The sequence below is a fragment of the Heterodontus francisci genome, chromosome 37 (genome assembly GCF_036365525.1).
Source record: "Heterodontus francisci isolate sHetFra1 chromosome 37, sHetFra1.hap1, whole genome shotgun sequence".
In the NCBI taxonomy this organism is placed as follows: Eukaryota; Metazoa; Chordata; class Chondrichthyes; order Heterodontiformes; family Heterodontidae; genus Heterodontus; species Heterodontus francisci.
In genome coordinates this window covers 16,598,117-16,614,637 of record NC_090407.1, presented here as the reverse complement: position 1 = coordinate 16,614,637, position 16,521 = coordinate 16,598,117, and the positions used below count along the sequence as shown (strand labels likewise).

Genomic DNA, 16,521 nt, shown 5'->3' with positions numbered 1-16,521 from the left:
GAGATGAAAGACAAAGTCAGCCTTTCTCCAGTCATTCCCAGTGATATCCATGGACTGGCCCTCGGGCAAAGTGAGCTTCAGAGAGCTCATTCATAAATAGCCACGCCTGGGTGATGTGCTGCCAGAGACAACTTCTGTTCTAATCAACTTCAAAGGGGCACCCTAAAGATATGATATTTTGATGTATAACATTTATTACAAAGTCTTTGACATCTTTGTTGGCTGAAATGTAACCTTGTGTTTAATTATAACTCTGCCACTAAACGATTTCTCCTATATTTATATATACGTATAATATATAAAGATCAAGAGTCTGAGGAGGAAAGAAACTGAAAGATCAAAATTACCACATCGTGCTTCAAAGACTCCAACATGCTCCTCATCGCTGAGAGTCTCAGCAACAAATTAACCCTTTGAATAGTGAATTTCCCATGCATCTTTCACAATCGTTCGACCTATAAAATAAGTTCACTGATGCTGTGCTCCCAGCCAGGAGCCCCACTCCAAGGGAGCACAGCTTGGTGATGGGGCTACAAATACTATAGTGACAGTTCTCTGATCCCCCATTCTGTCTGCGCATGGGATCAAGTGCCCAGCCTGCTCCTCATCCGCTGTGCACATGGTTACACTTTCTGGCAGGGCTTGCTCAACAAAGATCAGCAGTTATCTTTAATTCCAGAGGTGCTGGGACTCAGCTGTTACATGTCAGCCCACTGTCCTGGGTGAATGCAACCAGGGATAGGAGACTTAACCATTGGATTTTTTCGCACTACTTAAATGAGACGTTCCACTGAAAAAAAAGTTTTCACGTACATAAAAGGATGTAAATGTTGAGTTAAATTTGAACATCCAGCTTGGTATGATCCCTTAATAAAAGAAACTGCATGGAAACAGTTTCCAACATTTTAGGCTGATATGCCTGCTCTCCTCATGTCACACTGTGTATTTTAATAACAGAATTGAGTAGAATGTACAACACAGAAACAGACCATTTGGCCCAAGTGGTCCATGCACCACACTTCTTTTCCTTTCTACCTCGTGTTTATCCAGTTTCTCCTTAAATGCATCCATGCTATTTGCATCAACTATTTGTGGTAGTAAGATCCATATTCTAATATAAACAAAACCCAATATGCACAAAGCAGAAAGAGCTTATTTGGAGCAGCTTGATTCCAACATTAGTTACGGTGTGTGGGAGAAGGGTTGTTCCTGTTTTGCCTGGTGAAAATCCTTGTAGAATAGCTGTTGATCTCCCTCCAAAGGCTCCATTGCTAAATACACTCCCAAATATGATAGAGACCAGAAACCATGCGGGTTTGATGTCCAGTTTATGCCAAGTTACTTGATCTCAGCTGGGCTGGTCATAGAAGTGCTACAGTTGGCCCCAGCACCTAAGTGCTATTAGCTAAGTTGTGTTCTTGAAATGGTGTTTAGGCAGTCGATTGGTCTGGAGAAAATGAGGTAGTGAGTGCAGGTCATGCAGGTGAGCAGCAAAGTAGGGCTGAGATATGAGGAGTGAGACAGACCCAATGAGGAAAAAGCACACAACCAATAAGAGAATCTATGCATGTAAATTTGAAAGACAGCTAAGGGGAGCATGATGTCTTATAGTTTGGTTTAAATTGAGTCATCTTCTGCAGACTGTGCAATTAACATTTTTATTCTGCGATTGTACCGTCATCAAGTTGGGTACAAACATAACTGTGGGCAATTCCAAAAGGCTTATTTCACAGCCTTTGAGTGAACTGGTTACACAGTATTATTTAATTTGGCTAGGACTTGGAAACCAGAATAAGTCTAAAGACTTGTACTAAAGATGAGCAGGCTTTTCTGTAAATAGATTCGATGGAGATGCCACTGGTGTTAAAGATCACATCTTCGGGAATTGATGACTCTGAACGAGCCAGATGGTGTGGAAAAATAATGGAATAATTAACAATTCACAGTTTAGAGGTGCTTACATTTAAATCCAATTTATTTTCCATAAATTGTGGGCACTTCCTACACAATTTGTTTTGCCAGACATCATGCCTTCCACCAAAGGAATTTACCTTTTAACAATTTACGGAAAATTTGATCAAACTGCTCATCTTTCCTCTGATGGCTCAGTTAGTAAAATGCTGCCCCCTGTGGAACTTAGCCACATGGACCAGGAATATCCCAGATTCAGTCTGCAGTCTGTGCCAGGTTAGCTGATGCCAGCTGTTATAATTGGCCTCAGCTTTCCTGATCTAGAGTGGAGAAAAAGCAGCAATACTGTACTTGCTGCTTCTGATCACTATTCAGTGACTTCTTCTGGAAAGTACATATGTGGGTGATGACAGATCAGGCTCACTGTGATGCCCTCCGCTGTCAACTAGCCCATTGACACACATTGCCTCGGCTCACTCATGAAGGTAGCTCACATTGACCCAAGTGCTGCCAATGCTCATAGAACTATACTGCAACAAGAGTGAGTGCCTTTAGCAGAGGAGGGGAAAAATATAAGGACTTAAAAATTAATTATTAAAATTACAGTATTGCAGCCGTTACCAGTTGCTTGATTTTTTTAAATAAAAGATATAGAGGGTGATTTTCTCAGATACTTTAGATGCTAAAGACCTCTGAGGTAGTTACAATGGAGTCTTAAACTGCAATGCCACTTTAGCCCACCTTTAGTGCCAGACACTATCTTTGTAAAGGAGTTGAAACGTGTGTGAGAAACACCCACCCCAAGGATGATTAAGGCTGTGATTGGCAATTAAATTGCCTGCTAGTACTCATTAAAGAGGCTGCAAACCATTTTGCTGGCTAGCGCTTCAATTAACAACCTCTCCTAACTGACCAGTTGAACAGGGGTAAACAAGTCGTAGCTGAGGATTGTGAGCACTACTTAAAGCCAAGCTTAGCTTTCACTGTTCACTTGCTGCTGGAGGTGGGCTGACTACACTGTGTTTGAAGAGGACTTCTGAGACATGTCAGGAGACTTTCTGGGACACTATGTCAGGTGTTTACCAATGCTCTATCAATGTTTATCGCTGAGGACCTAAGAGAGTGAGTGCTGTGCTATTCTGCCTCACTGGTGATGTCACCAGGAGAAAGGGTGATTGGTGATTGGGAATTTGCTAGGGGTCCCTCTTGGTCTGGAGGAGGAGGAGATGAGACCAGGCAGAGCAGCGCCAGTGGCCTCCTTCCCCCCCTGTGGATACAGGACATCCCTCCTCTTCTGGACTTCCTCCACCAGGACCCTCAGTGTTGTGTCCAATAAGCTGTGCACCCTCTCCCTCAGTCCCTGAGTCACCCTGAAACATCCTGTTGTGTTTCAGCCAGCGCAATCCACACATTCAGTGGAAGTGGATGTGTAAAGGCTACTTATACCACTCCAAGAAAATTGCACCTAATCAGTGCTTGAGTGCTATACCTGCAGTTGTCTGTTTTAGTGCCTACAGGCACGTTTAAATCATGGTAATCACCAACTAGCCCCAAAATTGTGGGCGAAAACCAGACTTTTAAATAGGCATATCTTATTAGCACAGCACCCACATACAGCCTTTTTTCACCCTTTCCCCAAGATAACCCCCATAGAATTTTTCTAGAAAGATAGGAACAGGAGTAGGCCATTCAGTCCATTGAGCCTGCTCCACCATTCAATTAGATCCTGTACCTCAACGCCACTTTCCTGCACTATCTCCATATCCTTTGATGTAATTTGTCTCCAGAAATCTATCAATTTCTATCTTGAACATGCCCAGTGACTGAGCTTCCACAACCCTCTGGGGTAGAGAATTCCAACGATTCACCACCCTCTGAGTGAAGAAATTCCTCCTCATCTCAGTCTTAAATGGCCTTCCCCTTATTCTGAGATTTTGTCCCCAGGTTCAAGACTCGCCAGCCAGGAGAAACATCCTATCTACATCCAACCTGTCGCCCTGTAAGAATTTTGTAAGTTTCAATGTTTCATTCTTCAAAACTCTAGAGAAATACAGACCCAGTTTCCTCAATGTCTCTTCATAAAATAATCACACCATCCCAGGGATTAGTCTGGTGAACTTCCATTGCACTCCCTCTATGGCAAGTATATCCTCCTTTAGATAAGGAGACCAAAACTACTTGATTTATTACTTTTTTCAGTTATTCATCCAAAGGCAGTTTTCTACTCACTGATCAATCTGTCCAGCCATACATGGCTTCCCTTCCTCTAACTCCGACTTCCTGTGCATGCTTCCCTCTTCCAACACTTCACCATTAAAAAACTACCAAAAGCTGGTCAACAGCTTTACAAAAGCTGACAGTCCAAATATACCCCTAAAATATAGCTGTGAAGATAGGTGGCTGCAGTGGGACACAAAGATTATTTAAACTGCAGGTGAACCCAACATTTGATCACTTTCATTATGCAGGAAAAAAAATCCTAAACTGCATAAAGTGGTGTTTGCAACAATTGTAAAGTTAAAAATTACTGCGAGGGATGTGACTAATGAAGGTACGAGGTTTGTTTTCTCTGGGACATACACCCCAGAAAGTTTTGATTTTTGACACTGTGCTTTGTGAATTTTCCAGCATTTTGGAGCCTCCTGTAATTCTGCCTTTCAAACAAAAAATAATTCCTCCTGGAATGGTTAGAGATATTGTAATTGTGAAAACAAAAGTAGTTGTATGGACTTTAATAAGTCAAAATAAATGGGTTAAAGCCATCCATTAAAATACTAGAGGAAGTCTAAAGAACATGTTAAGCATTTGTTCTCTATTATTAACAACATTAATTAAAGCCTATGTTGCTCTTTTGAACTTGTGAAAGCAGATTTTTTTCTTTTACTAGCATCCACAGCCTTTTGGAGGAGAAAGTTTCAGATTTCCATTATCCTTTGTGTGAAAAAGTACTTCCTGATTTCACTCCTGAATGTCCTAGCTCTAATTTTAAGATTATACCTTCTTGTTCTGAATGTCCCCACCAGAGGAAATAATTTCTCTGTATCTAGCCTATCAGATCCCTAATCATTTCAAACATCTCAATTAGTTCACCCTTCAACCTCCTAAACTCAAGGAAATATGAGCCAAGTTTGTGCAAACCGTCTTTGTAACTTAACCCTTTAAGCCCCAGTATCTTTCTGGTGACTCAGCGCTTTTATCCCCTTCACGGCCAGTATATCCTTCCTGAGGTTCAGTGCCCAAAACTAAACGCAGTACTTCAAATGGGATCTGACCAAGGCTTTGTACAAATGAAGTCCAACCTACTTCAGATAAAGGCCAACATTCAATTAACCTTTTTGATTACTTTCTGTACCTGTGCACTAGCTTTTAGTGATTTGTGCACATGGACCCAAATCCCCTTTCTCCTCCACAGCTACTATTCTCTCACCAATAAAAAAGAATTCCATCAACTGTCTTGGCACTACTCTCTGGGGCTCCTTATCTACTTCAGTCTTTACCTTTAAAAGCCTCCTGAAATCCTAGCTCCCTCAACATCCCTTCAATCACCTCTCTCAACTCACCCACAAAGGCTCGGTGTCCATTCTTTTCTTCCTCCCTGTAGGGCCTTTCCCTCCCTACATTAAAGCTCCTATTTAAATGCAACTTGCTACTAATCTCAATTCTGTAATCATTTAGAATTTATGTAACAAATAACTGTTTTCCTTGTTTCAGCTTCACTGTGCCTCACAAAAGCACATCACATCCACTTATCCATACCATATGTATATGGTTAATCTAAGTAAATCAATCTATTTTGATGAAAACTGACCTACAAATGCTTGGACAGCATGAGCGACAATGACCGAACTATCACTTATTTTACTGAAGGTTCTTTGTTTGTCTCCTAGGTACATCAAACCACTCACCTGTCAATGAAAGAAAAGGGACAAACCAGCAGGAGGAAGATCTTTACGGTAATTGAGCCTTATTATACCCTAGTGGCAGATCCCCAGTACTGCACCAGCCTTCATTGATTATTAGGAGGCCTGGGGTCCTTTCTGCAGTGTGTCTATTGTGTAGGAGCTGACTGCCTCACAGCTTTGGCAACCAGCCAGTGCTAATAGCAGCAGGTAGAAACTAATCATTTTCAGGAGCACAAAAAAAGCACATTAAACCTGGCGACCATGGCTGTTTGTCATAGATCAACTCCACCTCCCTGCCTGTAACCCTTAAACCAGGAGTGTAAGTGGTCATGAAAATATGTACACGGTGCTTAAACATAAACTTTTAAGGCCATGTTCTGATCAATTTCCATAAGTCTGAAGTTACTGACACTAATCAATCTTGATTTTCCGATTAAAGATTTATCCACCAATGTGGCAACAACACTAAGAACAACCATTTTCCTCAGGCCCATGAAATTTAGCAGGAAAAACTATGAATAAGAAATATTAGCATCAATAAAACTGAATTGCAGGTCTCATGGGTCACATATGGCCCAGAGGCAGTAATGTAGACATCCCTACTTTATTTCTTCTCTCTCCAGAAAGACACCTAATTGCACCTGAACCCATTTCTACTGTTCACTGTAATGGCTTTCCCTGATGGCTTGTTCCACATATCTGTTTCTTTTTGGGTTAAAAAGTTCCTCCCGACTTTCCTTAGTGTTTCTAACTTCCTACTTTATGTCACATCAACTGACAGAACATGGGTTGCAAAAACAGTTCTGCTTGCATCAAACAATAAGAAGTGCTGGTGGTACAAATTGGTTTTATCTGTTGTGACACAGGGAGTTGGTTCAGCCGCTATCTGTGTCATAATGATCTACAGAGAGACATTTCGTGCCAGGAGTTTAATGACCGTAAAAGAGTTAATACAGACAACACGTATAATGACACAAATACATGTCACACATCTGTGGCTTCAGCATGGATAGGGATGGAGGATCCATGTGTACTGCTGTCCCTGGGGCAGTGCATGTTTCACAGGTTGTTGGTTTTCTGCGAGTTATTTGCCTCTTCACAGCTGGTGCCTCCCTTAGAGCTCACAGTCAAAACTGGATGTGGAAGGTTTCCATTGGTTAGGTTCATTAGGCGGTGACTTCTCAGACACACTCACTCCTGCCACCTGTAGGCAGCCTCTCTTACTGCACATTATCAAACCTGCTGCTGTACATATGGATTCATTGTGCAAAATTAACCACATCTCTTTGTACGTTTTCAACTCAAATGTAAAATTGGTATTCTTGGCTCAGACAGTGGCACTCTTGCCTCCAAACAGAAGGTTGTGGTTTCAAGCTAGACTCCAGAGACCTGAGCCCATAATCTTGGCTGACACTGTAGTGGAGTACTAAGGGGGTACTATCATTCAGATGTGACATTAACCTGAGGCTTACTTTACCTGGCCCAGTGATTCCAGTGGATGTTAAAAATCTCATAATACTATTTGAAAAATAACAGGGATTTCTACTGGTGCCCTTGCAAATAGTCCCACAACCAACCCTGCCACAAAACAGGGAACTAGTAAATCAACTCATTGCTGTTTGTGGGGCCTTGCTCTGAAAAATCGTCGCCATGTCTACCTGATTAACAATCTGAACTTCAAAGAGTAATTCATTTGATATGAAGTATTTTGCAACATCCTGAGAGATGTGATGAGTGCTATTTAAATACGAGTTCTTTATTTCATGCATATATTTATGCAGTAGGAATATATCCTGGTTTGTAGCAATTTCATTCAAAGTTATTTCCTGTCCAACACTGTCTTGTTCTGGAATTCAGTCCCCATTAAAATAAAATCCCTCTGATCTGGTTAGTCTCTTTAGAGAGTGACAAATATTAACACACTTGCAGGTAATGTGTGTAGGGTTGCCAACCCTTTAGGGTCCTCCTGGAGTCCTCACAAATGAAAAATGAATCCCCAGGAGACTGCTGCAGACAACCCAGGACAAAAATCATAGAGGCATTAAAACAACTTGTGTAATTTCTTATTTACTTTGAACATTTTCATTTCTCAGTTATAAAAATATTGAAGACGGAGGAAAAAGGCTGTTTGATTGGGTGGGGCAATTAGAGGTTGGAGGTCATGTGATGAAAGCTCCCGGTATATGTCCCACCAGTATCGACTACCCTGGCTCCATTTGTCTCTATAATGCTTTCTTACTTGTATCTTGTTGACACAACCTCCCTTGTAAGCCTGTTATTGTGACTGAATAGATAAGATGTCATTTGCTCCTGCAGCTTTCCCCCATCTTCTCTGCTGAAGTGACTACAATTGCTGGGGTACATTTCCATAGGTACCGGTTTCACCTAAGTGGCTATTCTTTGTGTGCAGCTAGATTGTAAGTCCTGTCAGGTTATTTTGCCATGGAAGGCACCACAAATGAGCCTGATCCTATCCCCACTCAAAATATCCTCATCCATATTGGGCGGCGCAGTGGCTAGCACCGCAGCCTCACAGCTCCAGCGACCTGGGTTCGGTTCTGGGTTTGCGGAGTTTGCATGTTCTCCCTGTGATCGTGTGGGTTTCCTCTGGGTGCTGCGGTTTCCTCCCACATGCCAAAGACTTGCGGGTTGATAGGTAAATTGGCCATTGTAAAAATTGCCCCTAGTGTGGGAAGGTGGGGATGTGAGAGGGAAAAAAATGGGATTAATGTAGGATTAGTATAAATGGGTGGTTGATGGTTGGCGTGGACTCGTTGGGCCGAAGGGCCTGTTTCGGTGCTGTATCTCTCTATGACTCTATATGCACACATCTTTCAACAGGGCTATTGATAGCTTTCAAGAGCAACAGCATGGGTTGATTTTACACCCCTCCCCCTCACCCCATAACTCAGTTGTAATGCCCCAGCTCCGGCTGCGGCTGTGATCAGGTAACTCGTGTACCCAACTCTAGGGTTCAAATCAGGACCGTTCTTGGCCTGAATGGCTTAGTACTACAGTGGGTGGTGCCTGACCAACCAGACCACCCGGGAAGCTGCCAGTTACTCTTTTATCAGTTGAATTTTCAACAAGAATATCTACAGGATTTAGGAAAGATAATCTTTTGCCCTTTTCTTTAAGCATTTGATATCCAAGTGAACTAATTTTGGGGCAAACTGTTAGAGCTGGAACGTTTGGGAAGAATCTTGTTCAGAGAGTAGTACAAAATGCAGGAATTTGCCAAATGTGTTTAATTTGCCAGCACAGATGATATGGCATGGCTTAGGGCACAATGATTTACAGATGGCTACTGACTGTAGTACTGGAATAGGTTGTACAGCACAAAACCTGGTATTAGTTGTGACAGAAATTGATAGTGTTTCAACCCAGTGTTTATCAGTACACAGAAGATTAACTGTACTGCCAAATAGCTCTTGAGAAGATCCTCTTTTTTAATCCTATGCAGATCAAATTTTATGCTGTCCTGTTTACAGTTCGTCAAAGCAATTGGTTAGCTTGACATGTTCCAGACAGAGCTCTTTCATAATCATGCTGTGGGCAGGTTGTTCTGAGGTTGGACAAAGGCAGAAAAACAAACCCTGGGTAGCTTCCTGTGCCACTGCACACTCTTTGCGAAGTTCCATCTTTCATCGCCACTCTTCCCAACTGCCACCGCCCCCCCGCCCCCTATATTTCTCCCTTTGCCTTTCTGCTCCTGATGCTGGTGACTTTTGTTGGGATAGGGCTCCACTGGGTTAGCTGTACCTCACCCAAGAGCTGATTCTTGTGTGAGTCTAGACAGGGTAATGATTAAGAAAGAAAGATAAAACTTGCATTTATATACTTTCACAACCCTGGGACCTCACTCCAAAGTGCTTTATAGCCAGATACTGTACTATTGAAGTGTAGTCACTGTTGTAGGAAATGCAGCAGCCAATTTATGCACAGCACGGTCCCACAAACAGCAATATGATATTGACCAAATAATTTGTTTTAGCGATGTTGGTTGAGGAATAAAGATTAGCCTGGTCACCAGACATCTGCCTTGCTCATCTTCAAAATAGGGCCATTGGATCTTTTGAGTCCACCTGAGAGGGCAAACGTGCCCTCAGCATAATATCTCATCCAAAAAACAGCACATCTGACAGTGCCGTACTCTCTCAGTACTGCACTACAGTGTCAGCCTACGTTTTGTTTTGGAACTTGAACCCACAACCCTCTGACTCAGAAGCAATAGTCCTATCACTGAGCCTCGGTTGATTGTATTGACAATCTATTGGAACGTTGTGGATGAGCCTGATCCCATTCTCACCTGGGGTCCACACATGCATTCCTAGAACAGGATCATTGGATAAGTGATCAAGAGTTGGAATGCTGACTAATTCCCATCAAACCTTCTCCCCAATCCAACCTGCAAACACTGAGTTCAATTGTAGCAAGGCCCACCTCCATCCTGGCTGAGATCAGTTAACTTGGCACTGACCAAGGATTAAAACTAGGACTTTCCTGACTGTGTGCATGGTTCCGTACCATATTATGTGACATATTTACTCAACAATAACTTTCATTTATTTTGCAGTCCTCACATGCAGCAAACTCCCTAAGTGCTTTGTAAAATTAGAAGGAAGAAAAATAACTGTAGGAACTGAGCTGAGTAAGAGGCCGTATTTTGAAGACAATGAGGGAGATGGCAAGGTAGGGAGTTCCCACTCCTGATTGCTATCTGAAGACCCCTGCTAGAAGAAAGTTTATGTCTGCTTATTAGATATCTGCTTGCATTCAGTGTCCGGTTCACAAATGGAAAATTTTCATTTTGCTTAGGTGCTGGAGGGCAACCAGCATCTGTGGAACTATACCCCATCATGGAACCAATCCCTTCAGGAGCAAAAGGAGTAGAGAGTAGCAACAGACAGAAAAAGGAAAAAATGATTTGATTAGTTTGACAGAATAATGAATAGCAGGGAATGAAATGCAGTATTAATGTAATGGAGAGATGAGATCATGAATGTTAGCCCAACCCTGAGACTAAATGACAGATTTGCTTTCAATCCCATCATCCTTAAAGATTTTAAAAACTAAACAACTTTTAATGTAAATCCAAAGTTCTGCATCCACTGTATCATAGTTATATATAAATAGTGAATCTCCTGCAGCGTCACACACCAAAGGTAGTCTTCAGGTGAAGTAGGATTAGATGGTGGGGGATAACTGGACTAGATAGATGTGTTTGTGAGACAATTATTTGAATATGTGTAATTTGGACTAGTGTTTACTGACAGAAAGTAGTTTAGCAGTTCCCAGACAGCCTGGAGCAGGCGTGTCCAACCTGTAGTTCTAGGGACACATGATGTCGCCAGGCTTGATCCTGTCTTCATCTGACATCTACAAGCAAGCATTTTCCAACCGGGGTCATTGGACAGTGATCAGGAGCAGGAACCCTGCCTGATTTTGCATTACATAGTGCAGGAGTGCTGAGGCCAAATGTAGCATACCAATTACTTAATCAGCCAGCTCTTCAGAGACCAGGAATCAATTTGTATCCTTCTGTTTCACATGGTATCGCATTTAGGACTATATCTTCCATTCTTACGTATCCAATTGTAGCCAGAACCTCAAATAATGGCTTCTCTTCTCATGCCTGCACTGTTACCTCAAAGTCCCTCACAATTCTATCTTTGGTCCCCTCCATGTGCTCCTCTTGGCAACATCATTTGCAGACATTGGGTCAGCTTCGTGCAAGCACACTGACAATATCCAGCTGTACCTCTCCACCACCGTCTTTGTTGACCCCTTCACTGCCTCTGTGTTGTCAGACAGCTTGTCTAACATCCAGTCTTGGATCAGCTGCAATTCAGACTAAAACCACTGTCTTTGGCTCCTAACACAAGCACCGAATTCCATCCCCTTCTCCAGTTACTGTCCTGGGCTGCACCAGACTGTTTGCAGCCTCAGCTTCCAGTTTTCCCTAAGCTAAGCTTCTGACCATTTATCCTCTCCAACACAAAGACTACCTACTTGCATCTCCATAACATTGCCCACCTCCACCCCTCTCTCAACCCATTTGCCATTGAAGCTTTCATCCATGCACCTCCAGACTCAACTATACCAATGCTCTTTTTATCTTACACCTTCCAGAAACTTCAGCTCACCCAAAACACTTCTGCAAGTAACCTATTGTTTACCAAGACCCACTCACCCATCACCCCGTCTTTGCAGATCACTGGATTTGGAAAACAAAAAGCTCACTGGATACTCCAGAACACAGCATCACATGGATACTGTAGGGCACTGCATCACATTAATACGGTAGGAGCCTTCTCTTGGCGAAGGCAAACATTGATGACAAAGTTCATCATCGCCTCCAATGTGCCAGCTCAGCCTTCAGCCAGCTGAGAAAGAGAGTATTTGAGGATCAAGATCTCAAATCCGAGACTAAAATCATGGTTTACTGGGCATCCGTGATCCCTACATTCCGATATGCTTCAGAGACTTGCACAATGTACAGCAGGCACCTCAAAGCACTGGACAAGTACCAGCAGAGGTGCCTCCACAAGATCCTCCAAATCCAGTGGCAAGAAAGGTGGTCCAACAGCAGCGTCCTCTTCCAAGCATACCTGTCCAGCATCAGGGTGTTAATCACCCAAAGCAGCTCCACTGGGAGGGTCATGTCATTTGCATGCCTGACAGCAGACTCCTGAAGCAGCAATTCTACTCCGAACTTGGTCACGGAAGGAGACTCCCAGGATGACAGCAGAAACACTTTAGAGATGTCCGTAACGCATCCCTGAAAAGATCATTCCTGTCAACTCGTAGGAGTCCCTGGCTCATGACCAGCTAAATGGAAAAAGCTCATTTGGGAAGGCTTCACACACACCTCGAGGGACTTCGTCGGGAACATGCGGAGTCAAAGTCGAGGCATCAGAGGGAATGCACAAACCTCAAAACTACTCATCTACCTGATCCTTCAAGCACCACCTGTCCCTCACGTGACAGAGTCTGCAGATCATGCATTGGACATCAGCCATCTCAGAACTGGAGTGGAAGCAAGTCATCCTCCCTCCCAAGGGGCTGCCTAAGAAGAAGGAGGAGGAGGAGGACACTGCATCACATTGATACTCCAGAACACTGCATCACTTTGATACTCCAGAACACTGCATCGCATTGATACTCCAGAACACTGCATAACATTGATACTCCAGAACACTGCATCGCATTGATACTCCAGAACACTGCATCGCATTGATACTCCAGAACACTGCATCGCATTGATACTCCAGAACACTGCATCGCATTGATACTCCAGAACACTGCATCGCATTGATACTCCAGAACACTGCATCGCATTGATACTCCAGAACACTGCATCGCATTGATACTCCAGAACACTGCATAACATTGATACTCCAGAACACTGCATCGCATTGATACTCCAGAACACTGCATCGCATTGATACTCCAGAACACTGCATCGCATTGATACTCCGGAACACTGCATCACATTGATACTCCGGAACGCTGCATCGCACTGATACTCCAGAACGCTGCATCACATTGATACTCCAGAACACTGCATCGCACTGATACTCCAGAACACTGCATCGCACTGATACTCCAGAACACTGCATCGCACTGATACTCCGGAACACTGCATCGCACGGATACTCCGGAACGCTGCATCGCACGGATACTCCGGAACGCTGCATCGCACGGATACTCCAGAACGCTGCATCGCACTGATACTCCAGAACACTGCATCGCACTGATACTCCGGAACACTGCATCGCACTGATACTCCAGAACACTGCATCACATTGATACTCCAGAGCACTGCATCGCACTGTTACTCCAGAACACTGCATCACATTGATACTCCGGAACACTGCATCACACTGATACTCCGGAACACTGCATCACATTGATACTCCGGAACACTGCATCACATTGATACTCCGGAACACTGCATCGCATTGATACTCCGGAACACTACATCGCACTGATACTCCAGAACACTGCATCGCACTGTTACTCCAGAACACTGCATCACATTGATACTCCGGAACACTGCATCACACTGATACTCCGGAACACTGCATCATATTGATACTCCGGAACACTGCATCACATTGATACTCCAGAACACTACATCGCACTGATACTCCAGAACACTACATCGCACTGATACTCCAGAACACTGCATCGCACTGAAACTCCAGAACACTGCATCGCACTGATTATCCGGAACACTGCATCACATTGATACTCCGGAACACTGCATCACACGGATACTCCAGAACACTGCATCACATTGATACTCCAGAATACTGCATCACACTGATACTCCAGAACGCTGCATCACATTGATACTCCAGAATGGGCGGCACAGTGGCGCAGTGGTTAGCACGGCAGCCTTACAGCTCCAGGGACCCGGGTTCGATTCTGGGTCCTGCCTGTGCGGAGTTTGCAAGTTCTCCCTGTGTCTGCGTAGGTTTTCGCCGGGTGCTCCGGTTTCCTCCCACATCCAAAGACTTGCAGGTGCTAGGTAAATTGGCCGTTGTAAATTGCCCCTAGTGTAGGGAGGTGATAGGGAATATGGGATTACTGTAGGGTTAGTATAAATGGGTGGTTGTTGGTCGGCACAGACTCAGTGGGCCGAAGGGCCTGTTTCAGTGTTGTATCTCTAAATAAAAATAAAAATAAAATAATACTGCATCACACTGATACTCCAGAATACTGCATCACACTGATACTCCAGAATGCTGCATCACACTGATATTCCAGAATACTGCATCACACTGATACTCCAGAATGCTGCATCACACTGATACTCCAGAATACTGCATCACACTTATACTCCAGAATGCTGCATCACACTGATACTCCAGAATACTGCATCACACTGATACTCCAGAATACTGCATCACACTGATACTCCAGAATACTGCATCACACTGATACTCCAGAATGCTGCATCACACTGATACTCCAGAATACTGCATCACACTGATATTCCAGAATGCTGCATCACACTGATACTCCAGAATACTGCATCACACTGATACTCCAGAATGCTGCATCACACTGATACTCCAGTACCCTGCAGTACATTGATACTCCTGCATCCAGAATAGCACTGATACTACAGAATGCCATATTGCATTCTGGCTCTGGAACAGTTCACCCCTCTGGTTTCACACACTGGGTAGATCAACTACAAAGTCTAGGTAGGTATAGACATTAATATATCTTAATTTGAAACAGAGCAGTTTACAAATGGTTGCCTCTCCAATTGATGCTGTGTTATTTGATCTGGAGCAGGCCAGAACTTGGGGTACTATAGTTGCCCATGCTGTTCCTGGACTGGCAAAAGGGGAAATCATTCAGGGTTCCAACACCAGATCATTATCCAGTAGCCTCTGCTGCAGAGTGTTTCTATGGGCATCAAATCAGTGCACAATTCAAATCAAACTTATAAAAAAAAAGGGGCGGCGCAGTGGTTAGCACCGCAGCCTCACAGCTCCAGCGACCTGGGTTCAATTCTGGGTACTGCCTGTGTGGAGTTTGCAAGTTCTCGCTGTGTCTGCGTGGGTTTCCTCCGGGTGCTCCGGTTTCCTCCCACAGCCAAAAGACTTGCAGGTTGGTAGGTAAATTGGCCATTATAAATTGCCCCTAGTATAGGTAGGTGGTAGGGGAATATAGGGACAGGTGAGGATGTGGTAGGAATATGGGATTGGTGTAGGATTAGTATAAATGGGTGGTTAATGGTCGGCACAGACTCGGCGGGCCGAAGGGCCTGTTTCAGTGCTGTATCTCTAAATCAAATAAATCAATTGAACGTGATTGAATAGCTCTCCATCACACAGCATTGAAGCTCACGAGAAGAATGACCACTGGTGACTTTAGGAGTGGACCAGTGAGGAGAAAATGGGAGTGGGAGAAATAACATTACCAACTGGGAAAGGTATGATGCCACAAAGCCTGGTTCAGGCCTAGTCTTTTTCAGTACACTGTGGATAATCTATACTGGCATATGGCTCATCAGACGATCCCTTCCGGAATAAACTATACAGATCATATTTTGCTTTCTCTATCATCTATTCTTTTCTGTCTACCTTTTACAAAAGTGAGAAGTTAGCCTGATATGTTCCAGACAGAGCCTCTCTAGAATTAGTTTGCGTGATAGGCTGCCCTGATGGTGAGTAAAATGGGGAAAATTACTGAGTCTGGTTTCCTTCCCAGCTCTGAGTTTGTTTTCCTGCTTCTGATTCCTTTCTTTAGTTGCCATGATACATTCTTTTTATGCCAAGTGGTTAAAAAACACTGTTTTTGAAGTAAATTATGCTTATATTTTATTTCAACAGAGACTATGCTAAATATGCCGTCTGCTTTAATAGTCCCCATTTTAGTGTAGTGTTTTAACACGATTAGCATCTATTGGTGAAATTTTGGTTGTTAACTGTACTTTTGCATTGTTTTCTGTTGTGATTTAATCACAGATGTAAAGCATTACCACCCAAGTAGAAAATCACCAATTAAACCAATAATTAAGGGGCGGAATGGAGTAAAATAAGCCCAGTAACTATTTGACGTCAATGTATTTGTGCGTAGAACATGTGTTGTTAACTCTTAGACTGCTGAGAACTCCAGGGAATTTCAGGCTTTCTGTGCAGGCCACTTTTACAGCTCAACCATCGAAATGAACACTAATATTACA

General features: G+C 43.4%; 1 protein-coding gene across 7 annotated transcripts in view; it reads left to right on the top strand.

Annotated features, from left to right (window-relative positions):
* The window catches only part of LOC137352084 (MORN repeat-containing protein 1-like), a 171,695-nt gene that overhangs the window by 55,551 nt on the left and 99,623 nt on the right, over nucleotides 1-16,521 (top strand). For 6 of the 7 annotated variants that reach the window (XR_010969634.1, XR_010969633.1, XM_068017165.1 and 3 more), the window contains one exon: nucleotides 5,799-5,864. Coding sequence is in view for 5 of the 7 variants with exons in the window: in XM_068017165.1 (XP_067873266.1) it covers nucleotides 5,799-5,864 (66 nt within the window). In the remaining 2 variants the exon portion in view is untranslated. Of the gene's footprint in view, nucleotides 1-5,798; nucleotides 5,865-10,389; nucleotides 10,506-16,521 lie in introns of all 7 variants that reach the window. The other variant, XM_068017166.1, reaches the window with a different exon arrangement.